The sequence below is a fragment of the Sarcophilus harrisii genome, chromosome 2 (assembly GCF_902635505.1).
Source record: "Sarcophilus harrisii chromosome 2, mSarHar1.11, whole genome shotgun sequence".
NCBI classification, from domain to species: Eukaryota; Metazoa; Chordata; class Mammalia; order Dasyuromorphia; family Dasyuridae; genus Sarcophilus; species Sarcophilus harrisii.
The window spans coordinates 61107165-61128236 of NC_045427.1; the positions used below are offsets into that span (position 1 = coordinate 61107165).

General features: G+C 33.9%; 1 protein-coding gene across 3 annotated transcripts in view; it reads left to right on the plus strand.

Annotated features, from left to right (window-relative positions):
• CDH11 (cadherin 11) overlaps window positions 1–21072 on the plus strand; it is a 205739-nt gene that overhangs the window by 152026 nt on the left and 32641 nt on the right. For all 3 annotated transcript variants that reach the window (XM_031950336.1, XM_031950337.1, XM_031950335.1), the window contains 5 exons: window positions 216–616; window positions 6933–7227; window positions 8972–9091; window positions 11330–11497; window positions 17237–17424. In XM_031950336.1, the coding sequence (XP_031806196.1) occupies window positions 392–616; window positions 6933–7227; window positions 8972–9091; window positions 11330–11497; window positions 17237–17424 (996 nt within the window). In that variant the 5' untranslated portion in view covers window positions 216–391. The remainder of the gene's footprint in view (window positions 1–215; window positions 617–6932; window positions 7228–8971; window positions 9092–11329; window positions 11498–17236; window positions 17425–21072) is intronic.

The window sequence follows — 21072 nt, forward strand, 5'->3', positions numbered from 1 at the left end:
CAACAACAAAAGAATCCCAGGCCCATTTAAAATAAACTAATTTAAGGAATCGTTTTAAAATACTGCCTCCATCCCACTCCCACTGCCTTCTTGTTGAGCATTATTATTTGCTAATATTAATTACTTGCTAATAAATTATTAATTGCTTAATTGCTAATGAATGTGTGAATTTTCTCTAATTGGGAAGCCATTGACTTCTTTTCTTTTCCTTTCAGAGGCAAAATTGGGAAGGTGCACAGCATTGAGGTGATGCTCTTCCTGAATGGTGGTATTCTGTCTGGAGACGGTTCCATTTGAGTGTACTGAGTGGCCTGCCACATTGAAGACTATCAGATCTCCGAGTACAAAGGCTGGATTTACAGATACTCCTGTGCCTCTCACTTAACCAAAAATGAAGGAGAACTACTGTTTACATGCTATCCTGGTCTGCCTGGGAATGCTGGCTAACAGCCAGGCATTTTCAACTGAGAAATCGAATCATTTAAGGTCTCTCCACGCTCACCATGAAAAAGGAAAAGAAGGTCAGGTTCTTCAACGTTCCAAAAGAGGCTGGGTCTGGAATCAGTTTTTTGTAATTGAGGAGTACACTGGACCGGATCCTGTGTTAGTTGGCAGGGTAAGATAACGACATCCTTTTTTTTTTATTTCAATGTTCCTGGTGGTTCAATGACTCTTAGGCTACACTGACTATATAAGATGATATTATTATTATTATTATTACATACTATTCTCTGATAATATATTATTCTCTGATATTATTATCAGAGAATTAGAGCTGCAAGAGACATTAAAGAAAGACAAATAGCTTAAGTGATTTACTTTATTCATATGGAAGACAAATGATAAAATGAGGATTAAAATCTGGGTCATATGGAATGAGGACATTTCCAAGATTCTATGGAAAATAAAATTTCCCAAAAACCCAAGACAAGAAGATGGTCACAAGTATTAAATACTACACTGATATCAAGTAAGATGAGGACTAAAAAAAGAGATCGGTGAATTTTTCATTTAAGAGTTCACTGATGACCTTAATGATTATTTCACTTGGATAATGGCATCAGACAGTGACTCAGTAGTGAGAACACCTGAGATCTTTAAATGTTTCCCACAAGCCTTTCCTCAAGTTTGACTGTGAAAAAGAGAATTGATAGAATAGCTTGAGGGAATAGTTCTGCCAAATGGAATCTTTTGTATTTTGTTTGTATGGACTTGGGGAATGTTTGCAAGGAGAAGAAAAGAAGCAGTTTTGTAGGGAAAGATGGAAAATTAGAAGAGAGGAAGCAAAAGGTGACTAGAGGAAAAAGGGTAGAGTAGAAGAGTAATAATTAAAGGAGTGATTTTCCAGAACAGGTGAGAGGAGATGGGATAAAGTGTACAGGTAAAAAGATTGTTATTGAGAAAGAAAAAGAGCACTTTTTTTCCTCCAAGAGTTTAGGATTATCTTAAAGTGATTCAAAATATGGAAAGCTTCTAAAATATAGATTTATTTTCAATGAATCATAAAGAAAAATTCTCTGCTAAGAGTTAATGTAAATAGACTGAGAAGAGAAAAAGTTTTAGAAGGGAAATGATATTCAGGATAGAAAGGCTATCAGGAAAGAACAAAATGATTGGTATATAGCAATGAGATCCCAATGCAGATCACATAACATAAATTTTTAGTCAAATGAATTACCAAATTTTTATGAGTTTTTCCATTGGTGCACAGTGGCACATTGAGTAGGAGTAGAAAAAAATAGGTTGTAATCAAGGGTTTTGGTTTGAAAAAGGATGGGTGGAGGCAGGTCAAGGGACTGAAGGATAATGAGTAGTATCAAACTAAGCTGGTAAATTACAGGATCAAGATTTTGAAGAGAGGAAAGAGAAGCTAGAGAAGGGGTGATACTAGGAAAACAGAAAGAGATACAGTAACTGGGGTTTGCAGTGGGGAAAGAGAATAGTTTACTTCCATATTTAACATTTTATATTCACTTTTACATCTGCTATTCTCTATTGTAACTATTTATAATTTTAACATTTTATGTGTTGAGGTATCTTTAGCTTTTAAAATGTATTTCAGGATATTATTTTTTATATTTTTTCAAAAGTGTTTTTTCTAATTTCTAATAATTTTTTTTATTCCAAGGCACATTTTAATACCATCCTTCCTTGATTTTGGTTTATTTTTACTGATAAAAAATAGATATTTTAAAGGTCTTGACCCTTGAAGGGATAATGATGCAACCAATCAGAACACATCTAATTGACATTGAAGAGATTTTCTGAATATCCATTATAGACAGAATCATAGAATAGAAGATTAAATTGAAACCTGATCACTTTAGATTGGACAATGAAAATGGCTATTCAAAACATTACATTATATTACTATGTATTTACATTACATTAACTATCTATTTCTTTGTTTTTGATTTCTGGATAAGTATTTGTTTTGTGTGTGTGTGTGTGTGTGTGCGCGCGCATTGTGTATAGTGAGTTAAAGGAGATGATTTTTATGATTTCCAACTTTCAATTTTTATAATTTATTTTCAAAAGTAAAACTTTACATGAAAGTTGCAAGCTTTGTGGAAATAGGGAAAATTTGTATTTGAATATAAAAAAAATTCACAATCCTTAGAGTTAGAAATTGGCAGGAAACCAATGCCTGTTTCACTTGATAACATTTAATGATTTACCGAACTACATTTTTGTGTGGAGCTTAGTAGTAAATCATATCTGATTAAATGGAAGTAGTATAAATCCCCTTTTATGAGATTCAAATGAGAATTTACATCTAACTTTCATCTATGTTAGTGCTGTTAGTGAAATAAGAAGAATCTAAAATATTTTTTAAAAGTTAATCATATGAGTAATCGCAAAAAACCTTATGTCTATTTAATTCCCCCAAAATCCCATGAATTAAAATGCAGAATTATAGGATGTTAAAAATGGAAAGGATTTTAAAATATGGACCACTGTGTCATATATTGTAAGAACTAGAAGGAACTTTAGAGCATAGAATGTGTGAATTAGTAGGAATCTTAGAAGTGGAAAGATGGTGTCTGCACATAGGCAATATTATTAGCTTTAGCATTAATAGCTTGAGCTAGTTTCATAGATCTGGAAATTGAAATGCAGAAAGGGAAGGTAGTTTAACCTGAATAACCAGTGCAATAGTAGAATAGTCGGGACTAGAATTCATCTTCTGATTTCTTCTGCATTTTCCCTGACATGACCACTGCCCTACATTTAAGGGCAGTACTGAAATCAGAGCCATTTCAGTAAAATCAGATTGCAAAAGAATTTAAGAAAACTGTTGTATTTCTAGTCACCTGCAAAAAAAGACAGTGATATTTTGCTTAAAAAAACAAATACAACATTTAAAAAGTATTTAATGTCTCTTTTTTTTTTGCAAAAAATAGCTTCATGTGAATCACAAATACTGAAAGAGTATTTTATAACTGTCTTAGAAATGTATTGCTTGAACACAAACTGTAATTTTTACCTAAAGAAATCGCTTTGACATGAAGTAAAATTTGTTAACAAAATTACTGTCCTTAGAATTCACAGAACTATGGAAATCTAGAATTGAAAAGGATATAAGCATATAAAATATAAGAGCATAGAGAATCTGACAACCAGAAGAGATCTTAGCATATTTTGTTAAAACTTGAATAAGTCTTAGAACAATATTGTGATGTTCTCTATGGAAGGGACTTTAGAATGTTAGGATGGTTAGAACTTGAAGGGATCTTAGAGATAATCATATATAATCCCTTCATTTTATAAAAGGTAAGTGACTTGGCTATGGTCACACAACACTCCTCTTCTAATGCTACAGAGCACAGTGCTTTGTACAATCAGATGAATAAAGTGAATGTTAGTCAGTGAATCAATGATTTTTTGATTTCTATTCATTTCATCACCCTTGTAATTTCTACTCTGTTACAATTTTATTTCATAAATCTGATGCATTTTAGCTTCTTCACACCCATAATATATAATATTGGCATATAAGTAATATGTGTACATATGTATATATTAAAGCATTGTGGATATATTTGGTGTATATGTTCATATGCATATATATGCACATATTATATATTATATTGTATATATGTATTTACATATATATTTATATCTGGGAGAGGGAGAGATAGATTGACAAAGAGAGAAATAAGAAAGAAAAAGAGTGAGACAGTGATGCAGACTTGAAGTAAAGGATCAAATAAGACTACTGGCTGTGAGTGTGTACCTGGGCAAGTTGGTTAAATTCTCAGTGACCTAAGAAGATCTCTAGGGTCTTATGTTACCGAGAAAGTACTGACCTGCATTTGTAAAAGTTGAATTTCTTTTACCTGTGAAATCACATGTCCAGTCACCACACACACATACACATACACACACTCATGGATTGTTACTCATTTAAAAACGTTGTGCAAGAGGGATACTATTTTCAATCTCTTTGAATGATGTAGGTGTTATCTGCCCAGACTCACTATAATATTCTGCCAAATCTTGCTTAACTATATAATTGCTTTTTGTTGGCTGCTAGAAAAGATTTCATGTTCCTATGATTTGCTTTTGTACATCTCTGTCAGCTTGGACACTGACATGGGTCTGTGGGTAGAGTCTTAAGGGTCCTTGATGTCTTTCTGAATATGAATCATTGTGAACAGATTGCCTTTGCTTCCACTTAGACTAGAATAAGAAAAATAAGGTTGAAATTCAATAGAGCTGTTAGTGTTGAATAAAGCAAAACCAAAAGGCTATCTAATGGATTGTCTCTGAAAAATAGTGATTTCTTCCCTTTGGAACTCATAGTACAGAAAATAAGCTAAAATTAGAGTCAGGGGAGAGTTGGATTCAGATTTTAGCTTTGATGATACTTGATATAAAGGGTAAATTGTATAACTCCTTGAAAGTTATTTTTTTTTCCTAACTGGACTTCAATTTCTTTTTTCATAAAATGGGGCAATGCTATTTGCAATAACTACCTAACACAGTTTGGGAGAAACAAAATAAATAAATAAATAAAGCCTTAAAATACTCTATAAAATGAGAGTCAATTGAGTAGGAGGAGAATGTCGCCCATTTGTTACCTATCACTGTCACCCTGGGAGATGCTAATGTATTCATTCATTCTTCAAATACTTATACACTATTATATCAAGACCATTTGTTGTGCTGTGTGGAGTACACAGATTAAGAAAACACAGTCTCTCCCCACATTTCACAGAATCACATAACCTTTCATAATTGGAATGTACCTTAGGGGCCATTTGGTCTAACCAATTCCTGAAAGATCCTCCCACACCATCCCCTACACTCCTGTGGCCAATGTGCCATAAAAGCTCTTGCTTGAACACCCTCAATGAGGTAGAGCCCACTGTCTCCTGAGGTAGCCCATTTTAATGTTCTGTAGCTCCATTAGAAAGTTTCCCCATACCTCTGATGACATTTCAATGTGTATCTTTTCAGTTCCTACACATTGCTCTTAGTTTTACCTCCAGTCAAGAAGAAATGTAATCCTTCTTTGTGACAGCCTTCAGGAATCCAGTTATCACGTCCTTGCTAAGTTTTCTCCAGTGCCTAACATCCCTGAATTTGTGAATCAATCCCAATTTGGTGTGGACTCAAGGTCCTTCACCATCCTGGACACCCTCCTTTGGACACTCTAATTTACTAATACCATTCCTGAAAAATGACATCCAGGATTCTTCATAATATTCTTACTGTAGTCTGAACAGAACAAAGTACTGTACTATATAATAATCCTAGTCCAGGATACATAGGGCTCACATTACTGTAGTACACATGCAGAAAAAAGAATAATTCCCTGCTGAGGATGAAAAGTAATATAACAGAAATACCAACATAGTATAATGGAAGTTGAAAGGAGGGAGGGCACAACCACATTGCCTATGTAGAACTTGGAAGACTTTATGGAAGAAGTGACATTAACATTTAAACAGAGCTTTTAATCATAGTTAGGTTTAGAATTAACCTGACTTTTAGGATTAGAATGATGAAAGAGACCATTCCACACACAGAGATTAAAGGCAGGAAAATATAAGTTTTGCTTAGGAAATAACTAGTAATCAACTTTGGCTAGAACACGGGAGAATTTACTAAGACACAGTAGACAAGTAAGTTGGTATCAGATCCCTGATTATCTGAAAAGGAAATTCAAACTTGGTTTTCAGCAAAGTACTATGAAAAATGGTGACAATCTATAAGTGTAAGTTATCATTAGTATTTTTATTTATTCATTTACTAGATACTATACATAATAAGTCATAGAAGATTTTAAGGTAAGTCTTAGTAAAAATTGCAATTTTAAAAGATAGTGTAGATTATATTATTAATTCTTGTAGGAAAGATGCAAGATTACTATCCAGTTCTTTTTCCTGTCTGATAAGATCAATAATCTAAAAATTTTGAGAGGCATCATGGAATAATGAAGGAAAAATAGACACTGGAGTTGAAAGACATGAGTTGAAATCCTGACTCTCTTATTTAATTAACTTCATACCTCTGGTCATTTCATGTCTTCTTTCCAGCATTCAGTTTCCTTATGTTATAGTAGATAAGCCCTATAGCCCATTTCTGGTCTGTGTGATTGGGTTGAGTAAATTTCCATCTGGATAATAATTTTTTATGTAGCTCATATCATAGTAGAATAAAAAGTCAGGTATATTTGTGGTATATTTGGCACAGAGCTTATTAGACTGTCTTGAAATTCTTGACCTTTTCTCCCATTTAATTCCCCTGGATAATTTAGATTATTGGCTTAAGCCATCATTTCTTTATCATGACACCCTATTGTCCATCAGGGACAGTCAATCAGACTTTATTTCTCTCAGCACTGACCCATCTACTTCATCCTTATTGCATTTACTCATATTCTTTGTATTGTAAGGTCACAAATATATTTTCTCTCTTCCTAGCTCCACTCTGATATTGATTCTGGTGATGGGAACATTAAATACATTCTCTCAGGTGAAGGAGCAGGAACCATTTTTGTTATTGATGATAAATCAGGGAACATTCATGCAACTAAGACACTGGACCGAGAAGAAAGAGCCCAGTATACTCTGATGGCTCAAGCTGTGGACAGAGACACCAATCGACCATTGGAGCCACCTTCAGAATTCATTGTCAAAGTTCAGGACATCAATGACAACCCTCCTGAATTCTTACATGAAAATTACCATGCCAATGTGCCAGAGCGGTCCAATGTGGGTATGTATCAAGATATTCTCTCTCTCTCTCTCTCTCTCTCTCTCTCTCTCTCTCTCTCTCTCTCTCTCTCCTCTCTCTCTCTTTTCTCTTTCTTATTATTGGGTAAACATTATCCAAACTACTTTGTCACAATTCAGGAAGAAGGATGAAGACTTTGTTATCTGAGAGAGGAAATAAGAGAGGGTGGCTTTCAGGCAGTCATGAAGGTACTAATAATAAATGCATCAGGGATCTATATTAAATGAATTCAATATTATAACATAAAAACTTATGTAACATAAATCAAGGGGATTTAATTTGCATTATTTGAGGAATCTTTGCCCTGCTAAAGGATTCCCTGGAGGACTGCTTTAAATTGCCACTTCCCTTAGCACATTTAATTTAATTCATTCATTCAAATTCATCTATTTGATCCAATGAGCAACTCCACTGAATACAGATCTACCCCTTATAATATTCCCCTTTCAAACCTCATTTTGCAATGAGGTAATATTCTAAACAGACCCCCTACCAAAATATAGTGAGAGACCTACTTTAAGGGTGTTTGGTCAATTACTTATTTAAAACATTGTTCCTGGGATCTTACTGCTTTGTTTTTAGCCCTTAGCATAGTGCCTGGTGCATAATAGATGCCTAATATATTATTGTTGACTAGACTTGATTTATAATATTTGATCTGCCATTATGTTTTTGCAGAACTAACAGAAAAAATAATTCTGGAAAACTTGTACCAGTGTTGATGAGCTTATGCTCACCTTAGTTAAATAATAATTTTTTGCAGTTAATAATTGGTGTTATAATACTTGTATGGCTAGACTCTACCAAATGAGCCTGCACCATCTCTAGCACCAGAGATTGGACCTTTTCTACAGTCTATGTTGTCTTAAGCTTGATACCTCCATATTGCAACAGAATGCCACCTTTCTATTCGGATTCTCCAGCTCAAACGCTTCATCACCCAATGGCTCTACCAGAAACTAAATACTAAGAGTTTTCCAGGAAAGATGATAAATCAATATTCCACTTAGTTCCCTGGGTGAAATGCTCCAGAATCTGACCCAACACATGCTGGCCTTAGAACTCAACAGATGTCGTCTTGACTGTTTTTTTGTTGTTTGTTTGTTTCCTGATAGTTGCAAATCCCATTTGACCAAGAAGATATGGTTTTCATATAGATGAAACTAGATGATACTAGATGATATTTATAACAATAAAATAATTAAAAAGTAGGAATAACAATTTTATTACATGCAGAGCTACAATAAAATGACAAATTTATCATACTACTACAGATGGAAGCCTGCACCCTGTCTTTTTATGAATAGTAATTCATCATTAATAATCATTTATTACATTATTTGGGAGGAATTTAACTTAATTATTTCATTTGCTGAATTGTCTAGTTGCATGAGCCTACAAATGTTTTTAAAATACTATTTGTAACATTAACTTGACTATCAAATGTAGTAGAATTTACCACAAAAATGTAATTTTCATGTTTCAATGAACTAGTTGAAATATATGTACTTTTTAAAATTTTTTTCATTAGGGTAGATGAGAAGGAGAAAACTAGTTTTTCTTAATAAAAACTAAATTAAGCAATTTCTAATTTCAATGAAAAAACACAAATGCATTGAATTGATGTCCTTGGCATTCTTTCAATTATAAAATGAAACCACATCCCTAAAAATATAATTTGTATCATATAGGTAATTTGAGCAAAAATATCTCTTTCTTTTTTCAGGTACATCTGTGATCCAAGTAACTGCTTCAGATGCTGATGATCCTACCTATGGAAATAGTGCTAAACTGGTTTATAGCATTCTGGAGGGCCAGCCCTATTTTTCTGTTGAAGCACAAACAGGTATGGAAGATTGAAGTTTGAATAGTTTTGTTCTCTGATCCCAATCCAGCATTAGCAAAGGGGTAATTGGAAATTGTGGAATCAGTAGCCCTTATTTTGAAATCTGACTTTAGCATGTGTTAGCTTTTCAGAAGTTAAATCATTTATATGGGTTCATTTCCTCATAAGATTGTATTTAAGAGGAAGATTATGGTCTTTTTTTTGGAGGGGGGTGGTAAGATCCCAGACAAGAACTTTATTTGCCAATTCAGATCAGCACTTTCTTTACAACTTATAGTTTTAGAATACTGCGTCCTATTAGGGTTTTAAGTCGTGACTTGTCTCACAGCCACACATATAGGACATAAATGAGGCAATTTTTGAATCCTAGTCTTGTTGACTCTTAATTAATTTTCTATCTACTACGTCATTCTTGCTGTACCACCTCCCTGCTTCTCCTTAAAGGCTGTAGAGCCCAGGTTCCAAATCTTTTTCCATGTTATGTTTTGGGACTCTTTCTAATATCAAAGCCTCCTCTTCATTTGCTCAGTGCACTGGCATAGGCTATATGGGTATACTAGAAAATGAACTGACATGAGCATACTTGAACATTTTCATGTACCATGAGGATAAATGAATGAATAAAGGGAAAGAAAGAAGGAATAAAGGAAGGAGGGAATGAAGGAAGGGAGGAAATAAGAAAGGAAGGAAGGGAGGGAGGGAGAAAAGAAGGGAGGAAGGGAAGGAGGGAGTGAGGGAGGGAGGGAGGGAGGGAGGGAGGGAAGGAAGTATTTACTCAGTTCTTAATATGTATCAAACTCCATACTAGAAGTGAAGACAAACTTTTCCTTCAAGGATCTTATAGTGGGGAAAGGGGGGAGGATAAAGCATATATAGTGTAGTTGATGTGATTTTGCTTTCAGAATTGGAAAGATAGAGTAAGAGAGTTCATTGATGGCAGCTAGTGAGGAGATAGCCAGGGGGTGAAATGAAACTTGATTAGATCTCAGCCTAGAAATTGTGGGGAGTTAAAAATATTAAATCCTTAGCATCATGGTTTCTTGTCCAGGTGACACAGTGGTTGATAAGGATATAACCAGGTAATGAATGAAGCTTAGCTAGATCCAGGCCAAGCTATAGTAAGTAGCTGAGGTAATCAACAATTAGTATAGCAGAATTTTGTGACAAAGGGGAGATGACCAAGCATTTTTAATCTCTTTTTTTCACTTCTGTCTTTGATTTTGACCATACACTTCTTACATGAGAGGTTTGTTTGTTTTTGTTTTGTTCTATTGTGTATAATAGGCCTCTTTGGTAATCTACTAAAACCTATGGTTTTATTCTTCAGAATAATTACTCTTAAATGCAAAAAAAATTGCAAAGGAAAACTGATAATGCTGCAAAATAGTCTCTGTCTCTGTGTCTATTTGTCTGTCTGTCTGAATCTCTCTCCCTCTCTCTCTGTCTTTCTCTGTCTCTGTCTCCATCTGTTTCTCTCTTTCTCCCTCTCCCTGTCCCTCTCCTTCCCTCCCTTTTTCCCTTCATCCCTCTTCCTCTTCCTCCTTCCCTCCCTCCTTCCTTCACTCCCTCCATTTTCCTTGATCATTCCTTCTTTCTCTCTCTCTCTCTGTCTCTCTGTCTCTCTCTCTCTGTCTCTGTCTCTCTCTTTGTCTCTGTCTCTTTCTCTATGTCTCTGTCTCTGTCTGTCTGTCTGTCTCTCTCTGTCTCTGTCTCTGTCTCTCTCTCCCTGTCTCTTTCCCCCCCAAAAAAAATTCCTGGAGCCCAGCTTTGCTATGCCATACATCATGTTTGCTCATGCTTGAAGTCAGATTCTATTCAACATTAAGTCATTACACAGCGGCACTCTTCTATTAGTTAGCACCCCTGAATGATCTGCAAGAAATACTAACATAGTAAGCTGCATTGTGTGACAGGTGATATAGTAGAATGGAGTTAGTGGGAAGGGTGGACCGTTCTCCTTACTGCTCATGGCTGCACCTGTGATTGCTCTCTGAAGCAACCAAATCTCTTAACAACTGTGATATGTAATTGGGGTGTTTTTGTGTATAGTTATGCATGCGTGTGTGTGTGTGTGTGTGTGTGTGTGTGTGTGTGTGTGTGTAAAGTTTAATTGATAATCCTTTAATTCATAGGGATGGGGAAGAAGAGAAGTATGACATTTTCTTGTAATTCCAGGGTCTCTAAATTGTAAATGATGGATAGTTTATCCTCTCTATGTTTTTCATCTTACTCATTCAGGTATAATCAGAACGGCGCTTCCAAATATGGACAGAGAAGCAAAGGAAGAATATCATGTTGTAATACAAGCCAAGGACATGGGTGGACACATGGGCGGACTCTCAGGGACAACCAAAGTGACAATTACACTGACCGATGTCAATGACAACCCACCAAAGTTTCCACAGAGTAAGGCTTGAGATGTTTTTCTTTTTAAAAAATAATCTTAGAACTAATCCTAGCAGTTTCTATTTCTAGTTCATATTCATCATAACAACCTCAGGACATGGATCTCTCAGGAATTATAATCCCCAGATGAAGCATCCTTGGGACCTACTCTGTCCTTGTTTTGCATCTTATAGGCTGTCAAAAAAGGAAACGATGGAAAGAATATTTCAGAGGCCATTAAGTATATTGGGTGAAAAAGAATATTTCAAGATGAAAACATGATAGCTCACATGCTTAGTACTGAGGACATCCTTTCATATACTCAAATTGACCCTGATGTGGACAAGTCGTGAATACTAGAATAAAAAGTAGTCAAAAGAAAATTCTATAAAAACAAATAAAAAGTCATATCAACATGAATATTTAAGAGATTGCTTGCTGTGCAAAAGGCAAATGAAAAGTTAATTCAGGGTAGACTATGTGCATAAAATGGCATTTGCTGGAATTTTGAAGAAACTTGAGGACAAAATTAGATACTGGGTTATCAAAATAGAAGCTATCATTGCAAAGGTCCTGTGTGCCTTAGGGTTGGCAGATGACATCACAGAGGGAGTTTAGAAGATGGTTATGAAATGATAAATCTCACCTCCTTTGCAAGATAAAACACTGGGCCTTAAACCTCATTCAACTATTTCCATTTCACATGTTTGTATGTATTAATTTATGCATGTACGCACATATATGCATGTGTACATATATAGGTATATATGCATACCTACATACACATGTATACAACTATCTGTGCATATATGTGCACATACATGCATGTACATAATTCACCAGAGTAAGAATGTTACCTTTTGTTTGGTTTTAAAAGAATAGGCAAAATATATACTATCCTCAGATATTAAAAATAATAAATGTGAGTACTGAGTCACTGTCAGTAATATTCCAAAGAGTGAAAAAATTGTTAGGGGATTAGAGAAAGGTAATTGTCTCAATTTTCCAGAAAGAGAAAAACTATCTTCAATAGGTCAATGAATTTGACTTTGATTACTAGGAAATCTACTCTATGATGGATAAAGTTATAAAAGAGATGGCTGCTCAATATCTAGAAAAGAATGCAGTGTATATAGCATGTCTTCATCAAAAATAGGTCATGTCAGCTGAATTTTCCTTTTCTGATAGGTTATTAATGGATGAAGGGAATGCTATAGATAAAAGTGGCCCAGATTTTAAGAAATTCTTTGATAGCATGTATACTTAAAAACCCTTTAAACTTTTAATTTTCTTTATTGTGTTAATAAATTGACAAAATTAAAATTTTAATATTAAAATAAAAATAAAATAGAAAAATAAAAGCAACAATAAAAAACAGTTGTCAAATTGTAGCAGTCTTTCAGTTTAATTTTTAGTTTATATCAATTTAATTAATTAAATTACATTATTTATATTAAATTTAATTTTGTAATATGGTAATTAATTTTTCTGTTTGTATTCCCTTCTATACTTCTTTCTATTTCATTCTACAAATGTTAAACATATTTTATGGATGACCTTATACTTTTTGTATTTCTTTTATTACCCATGAATTCATTCTCCCTCCTTTAAATAACATCCCTTGTAATAAATACACACAACTCAACAAAATATCAATATTTTGGTCATTCCTGAAAATGAATATAAATTTGATACTCATGTGTAAAGAGATGATGATTAAACCAATGAAATCATAAAGGAAGATAGTATAGAGAGAAATGGAAAGGACTTAGGACATAGTCTTGGGGTAGCCCTAGTAAAAGGGAAAAGTACACAGATGATTATCCTGCAAAAGGAAACTTGGAAGAATTGATCTGATTGAGAGGGTGTCATTATAGAACAGAATCATAAAAACTTAGGAAGAAGAATGAATTAATAGCTCCAACATTTGGAAGACTACAATGGGATCTTATTATTGTTATTGTTGAGTCATTTTAGTTTCTCCATGACCTCATTTGGGTTACTTAGCAAAGATACTGGAATGGTTTGCCATTTCCTACTCTAGCTCATTTTACAATAAAGAAACTGAGACAAACAGAATTAAGGTACTTAGTCAGAGTCACACAGCTAGTAAGCGTCTTAGACAAGATTTGAATTTAGGAAGATGAGTCTCCCTGACTCTAGACCCACTGTTCTATCCACTTGGCCATCCAGCTGCCCCCAAAATAGAACCTATCATTTTGAAACATTATTCCTTTTGAATATACTCTCTAAATATGTTATTAAGTCTTGTTATGATGGAAAAATTTTGTAAAATCCAGAATATAATGAATAGCCAGATTAAAAACAAAATAGAAAATACAACAGCTATTATAAAAATAATAGCTAACTTTAAGATGTCTTAAGTGCTTTAAAATACCAATGTCAAACTCATTTTGACATTAGAAACATTAGAAACACAGAGGACTAAGTAGCATAGGATGATTCCTGAGAACCTTATATTGATTTAAAAATATATCATATCAAAGTTATTGATATTCTATTGTTTGTTTGTAAATATTTCCCAATTATGTGTTAATCTGGGTCCTGACACTCATCTGTGCCCAGTGGGAGATGCTGTTATTAATAGCTGTTCACAAATGGGGAAATATAGGGTGAAAGAGGCTAATTATTTGCCCAAGATCACACAGCCAATAAGTTTTTGAGGCAGGATTCAAATTCAGGTCTTCGTAATTTCAAGTTCAACATTTTTACTAAAATTTTCCTTTAACTCTTATGTAAATTTGACCTATCCATATTGGATATTTATATGCCACTTTTTACAGTTTCTTCAAGAAAATTAGATTTTTTCCCCCTGAGGCAGTTGGGATAAAGTGACTTGCCCAAGGTCATACAGCCAGGAAGTGTTAAGTGTCTAAAATCAGATTTGAACTCGGGTCCTCCTGACTTCAGAACTGGTGCTTTATCCACTGTGCCATCTAGCTGCCCCAAAAAGTAGATTCTTAAAAGAGATTATGGGGTAGAGAGTCTGAAAACAGGACTCACTGGGATGAAAATTATAAACTAAACTGATGAATAAAGTTAGAGATAGCTACATAGTACCCTCCTGCATAGGGTATCAGGTCCAGAGTCAGGAAGAGTTCAAATCTGACCTCAGCCACTTATGAGCAAGTCATTTAATCCCGTTTGCCTCAGCTTCCTCATCTGTCCAGTGAGCTGAAGAAGGAAATAGAAAACCACTCCATTACCTTTGCTAGGAAAATTCGAAAAGGGGCAGCTAATTGATGCAGTTGATAGAGCATCATCTCTGAAGTCAGGGGGACCCGAGTTCAAATCTGGCCTAAAATACTTAACACTTCCTAGCTGTGTGACCTTGGGCAAGTCACTTAATCCCAATTGCCCCAGGGGAAAAAAAAAAGGAAAATCCCAAATGGGGTCATGAAAAGTTTGACAGGACTGAAATGACCGAACAAAAACAACAATGAAAATTAATGTAGCAAATATTAAAAAATAAGAATTGGATTACCCCTTTTGGTAATTTAAGGCATCTCTCTCCAGTGCTGCTGCCTGACATACAATGAGACATTATTCACAAATTGTCATAGATTCACAGCTAACTATAAAGACCTAAAACCCAAGGAGGCTCATTGACTAGCCCAGAATCATATATCTAGTAACCATTAGAGGAAAGAGTTCAACCAAGTTCCTTTCCCTAGTGAGCTAATGCTCTTCCAATATACCAGTCTTCCTCAGCAGGAAAGGGAGAGATTCTCTCTTCACTCTATGTGTGTTTTCTTGTTTGTTTTTGGTGTTTCTTAGAAACTATAATTTTTTTTTTATTGTACAGAACTCACTCAAGTAAATCCATTTTTTTTCTGTAGATAATCCATAGCATATACAGATTGACATTTGATAGAAAAATTGGAAAATTAGGTGATTTGTACAGTGAAGAGAGTGTTAGACCAGGAAGATCTATGTTCAAATTCTTCCTCAGTTTACTAGTTATATAATCTCTGTTCCACTTTTCCCATCTGTAAAATAGAGATAATAATAGCACAGATTCCCCAGCATTATTGTGAGTATCACATGATATAGGATCGGTAATTTCATAAAATTTAAAAGGTGATGATAATACTGAGGATGAGGATGAAGATGACATGTTTATTAAACATCAAAAAAAATCACTTACTAAAGTGTTCTGGCTCCAGTGCTGCCATTCTTTTCAATGCAACACATCACCTGTCTTTACATGAATTTGAAGATAGTGATAGTCAGCAACCATTCTCTTCTCTCCCTATTATTTACCTGCTAAATTTTCAGTTCAACAAACATGGCGCATCACTTGAATAATAATCATGTTTCCCTTTCTTTCTCAACTAACAAAATATTTCCTGGCTTTTAAGACTTTGTTCAGATTCTACTCTTTTAGTGAAGCTTTCTCCACTTGCTAAAGGTCATCTTTGCCTATTCTCACTCTGAAGTTCTATTATATTTGGAATCTGATCTGCACACTGTTTCACTTGATTATATACTGCACTTTTTAATCCTCACTGATTTTTAGACACATTTCTGGTTGTGTGTTGCATAGCATTTTCCATCCCCAAATAAATTTTTAATTACAAGGGCCATGCCATAAATTGTTGTTCTATTCCCATATGTCTCACAATGTTGAACATGTTGAAGATGCTCACTTTATTGATTGATTAAGCAGTTATTACTATTGAAACATTCTAAATATTGATGTTATAAAAGGGTGATTAATAGTCACATAATCATAGGAGACAGAAGGTGACTTTTGTAATTAATTCTTGGGTCTTGTCATTGCTAATCAATGTGTGTATAGGAAGGGAAACATAATTCTTGCTCAATCTGCTCTCCAGAGTGGAATCAAAGTAGAATAGTAGTATTAGGAAACGTCAATAGTATTAATTAATTATTAATTAACATAAGTTGTTATTTTAATTATTATTGAATTAATGGAAAGAATTTATCAAATTGAGCATTTATTAAATGCTTAGTTCAAGGATATATATATATATATATATATATATATGCAGGGGTATTTGTGTCTTAATGTAATTATTTCCTGATTTGCAATATATATGAGAATTATTTTTCTATCCTACATGTGACTTGGGACACTACTTTTCCATAGTACCAACTACCATGCATCTTCTAGACTTCAGATAATCTATTCCTTCAAAGAATCATATAACATCTGTAACATAGGGCATTTGTTTTACATTTGATTATTCCCTTTTTATTTATTTATTAATGTTTTACTCAATCCACATGAGTTTCAAATCCTTTATGTAACATGCTAATGTAATGAAATCTAAATTCTTGCACATTCCTTCAGGGCCTCCTTGAAGGCCTCATGATGATATGGAGTTGAAATTTTTTTTTCTAAAGTTAAATACCAGTATTTATGCTAAGGCCTGATAAATTATTCCAATATGGAAAAGTTTTAAGCTGTGCTTCTATCACCTGAGGATGAGCCTAATTATAAAGTTATCCATAACCTAAAATTTCAGCAAAAAAATGTTGATTTTTTTTTTATTTCTTTATGTATCTATATATTTGTTTGTTCATTAATTCATTCATTTATTTGTTTGTTGGCCTATTTATTTATTATCACAACTCCTGATTAAAAATTGTCTTCTAAAGGTATGGAGATACTGGGATAGATAATGCAAAAGGAGAACCATATTAAAATATCAAAAGCAAGACTTTTTTCACCATCAACAAAATAAGACAAAAAGTTATTTCTCTTCTGTCCAGGTGTATACCAGATGTCTGTGTCAGAAGCAGCTGTGCCAGGAGAAGAAGTAGGACGATTGAAGGCCAAAGACCCAGATATTGGAGAAAATGGCTTAGTAACCTATAATATCATTGATGGGGATGGCATGGAGCTGTTTGAAATAACAACAGATTATGAAACACAGGAAGGCGTGGTGAAACTTAAGAAGGTAAGGAGAGGTAGAATGTTCCCATCCATCTGGATATGAACATTCACCTTGAGAACGATTTCTTTCCTCTGTCATCTTTCCCTGAGGAATCTAGAATAAATTATGGCCCAGAGTAAACTGGGATCATTCAGTCTGTGGAAATAATTTAGATTCATTCATAAAACTGACCCTTAAGGCCAATTCTCACGTGTTATTGGGCTCAACTAATGATTCTACTTAAATGGTTCTCATATGGTTGCTCTTTAAAAATTACTGAGGATCCCAAATAGCTTTTTTAAATGTTGGTTATAGCTATAAATATTTACTTCATAAGAATAAAAAATAATTTCATTATGGAAATAGTTTTTCTTTTTTTCCTCATATACATCCTGAAAAGGTTTTGGGGACTTCCAAAAGTCTCTGGACCACACATTTATAACTGCTGCTCTATAGGACTGCAGAGACAAAACTAGCTTTTAAAAAAGAAATCAAATCGATTTCATTTTAAAATTATGACACAATTATACTATATTCTATAAATTATTTTTAAAACCTGATTTACCACTTGAGAAATCAACACCTTTCAATCTTCAAAGCATATTTGGCATGAAATCAAAATTGAGTGATAGGTGTTACCTTGGTTTTAATCAAGTATTCATTTTCAACTGGGTAGTGTCCCATGAATATTAAGATACAGTGGGTAATGGTGAAAATTGGATTGTAACACTGATAAAATTAATTTGAAGAATCAATAAAGAAGTAGGAGATAGAAAAAGAAATATTGAGGTCAACTGGAACTGAGAAGATGAGGAAGCTGTTGGTTAGGGAGGAGCAGATGAATAATGTTGGTATTTTATCTATGCAGAACTTTAAGAGTTAGATTTAGATTAATAAAACAATAAAGAGTACAGGGAGGGAAAGGTAGAAACGGGATGAAATAACTTTAATTACAAAGAAAAATTAGATTAAAGAAAACAGAAAGATGAAACTTAGAGAACTAAAATCCTGATGCTGAGAAATTTGTACTTAAGAAAACCCAGCTCTGCCACTGAGTCAGTCAATAAATCCTTTATTTGCTTCTATGTGTCAGGAATTACGTTAAATACTAGAAATATAAAATGCAATCCCTGTCCTCAAGGAGTTTTTAGTTTAGTATAACAAAACAATACAGAAAAGGAAATTAAAAGGGAATTAAGGGCAGTACCCAGATGAACGATATGAGGGACTCTAGTACAAAGAATGTGGAAAATCAAGAGATGATCTTCCTGAGAATTCTTTATAAATGGAGGCTTTCATAGGAGTTCTTTGCCCCATTCTTAAATCTTAAATTAATAAGATTGATGTAAACTCTCAGGGTAATTATATTCCCATTGACTAAGTTTTTTCTTGGAGTCATGATGAAATCCACCCCAAATGAATGTAGCTGGTGAGAAATTGGTTAAGTGACATTTGACAAGTCATTTGATATCAGTGATCCTTATTGTCATTTGTTTCACTGATTTTGATAATGCTTTAAATGGTTTTAGATAAATAAATGACATCAGTAATGATAATAACTTAAGTACTTAAATATTTTATTTTTAACGTTTTTCCTATAGCAACCTATTGTAGGTAGGGTAAATAGTATTCCTATTTTATTTTGTTGTGTTTAACTCTTTTTGAGCCTACTTAGAGTTTTCTTGGCCAAGATACTGGAGTTGTCAGTTTCACTTCCAGCTCATTTGACAGATGGAGATACTGAGGCAAAAAAAAAACTGAGCATTACATAGTAAATAAGTGTTTGGGGTCCAATTTGAATTCAGGTCTTCGTGACTTATATCTGCCACATAGATAAGAAGACTATGCCTCCTGCCAAGCCCCTATGTGCCTGATATAATGGAAATAGTTCTGAGTTTTCCACTGTGAAATGATGACTATACTAATGACATATGGCATTTTACTGTCAGCTTCCCTTACTAATTAATATTATTCTTCTGTGTGCTTGACACTGACATATGAGCACTTGACATACACTAGTCTTGCATCCCATTCTTCATTTTGGATGTAATTGGATGGTTGGTTGAGCAAAGGTTGTCACCTATTTTCAATGCATTCAGAGTATAAACACACAGTGTCTCTACAATCTTTAAACATTTAAATCACCCCATGGAGCTTCAACATTGCAAATGAGTTCCCTGCATATGATTAATCTGCACATCCTTCTCCTCTAATTCAGTGTGTTTATTTCAAGTGAAGGAACAATTTTCTAAAAAGCAACCATTTAAGATTAAGGTGGTGGCTACTGTTATGTAATTTATTAAAGAACATTTGTCTCAGCTTGTATCACATAGTTAGGAAATTCAAAGTAAAGGCTAGGAAAGTTTTTTTTCTTTTTAAACATAAAGTGAATTTCAATCAACTAACATGTAAGTACTCACTACCAGTCCCTGTGCTATGCACTCTGAATATTGTATATAAAAGTGAAACAGTCCTTACCCTCAAGGAATTTACCTTCTATCAGGAATATATATCATGTTCACAGATGAATAAAAATAGAATAGAATAGATTGTACAAAATAATACAATGATATCTTTTGAAGGAACAGAGAGAGAATTTGAAGATTTAGGAAAGAATCCTTGACAGGAATGCTCTTTAACAAAATTTTTTGGGGGAGAGAAGTGATGGACATGCTTAAAGGGTGGCTATGAATAGGGAAAGCATCAAAGCATAGTAATGAGAAATCATTTGTTTATAATCATGGAAACAGGGGATCAAATTCTGTATAGAGAGAAAAAGTTGGCCAGTTCATTTGAAACGTATAGTGCATGGGTAGAAAGAATACTCAAAAAACTGGGGGAAAAAAAATCTCTGGATCCATGTTATAAAGGACCTTTACAAAAGAGATACATTTTATCCTAAGGCTGAAGGGAGCCATTGGGATTTCTTGGGCAGAGTAGACATTGGCAGCTCTAAATTTCTGCAATTTCATTTTTGAATACTGCCTCTACAATCAACAAGCTATGTAATCTTCGTGTTATTTATCACCTCTGGGATGAAGTTTCCTTATATACAAAATTAAAATGATAATATCTGTATGTTCTTCCTGTATTTGTTTTAAGAAAAGTACTGTCTACAATTCTATTGCTTTTTATCCAACTCTCCAATCCTCAGTGTGATCCAATAAGAATCATAGGATTTGGAAGATCGTCCAGTCCAACAACTCATTTGATAGGATAGACAAGAAAACTTAGGTTCAAAAAATGGAAGTTATTTATACAACATCACAGGGGAAAAGTGGTAGAGTCAAAATTTGACTTGACATCATCATTTTTGCACATAAATCTTCAAGTCTATATACTCTATTGGATCCCATGTAGCCAATTATGTTTCCCTCTGGGTAAAAAAAAACAGATATTCAGGGACAACACTTGGAAATGAAACAATTAAGCTTCGAAGGACTGTCCCTTTCTATTTGATAATTGAAGATAGCTTTTTTCCCTTCAAATAAGTATCCAAGAGAACAAATCATTATTGAGAACCTTTCTCTATCTATCATCTATCTAAATTATAAAGTAACAATTAGTTCTTAATGAGCCAGTTAATATAATTTACCATCTGAGCCCACATATTAAAATTTTAATACCTTTATCGCAAGTTAGGATGATTAAGGAATATATAGCTTTTGGAAA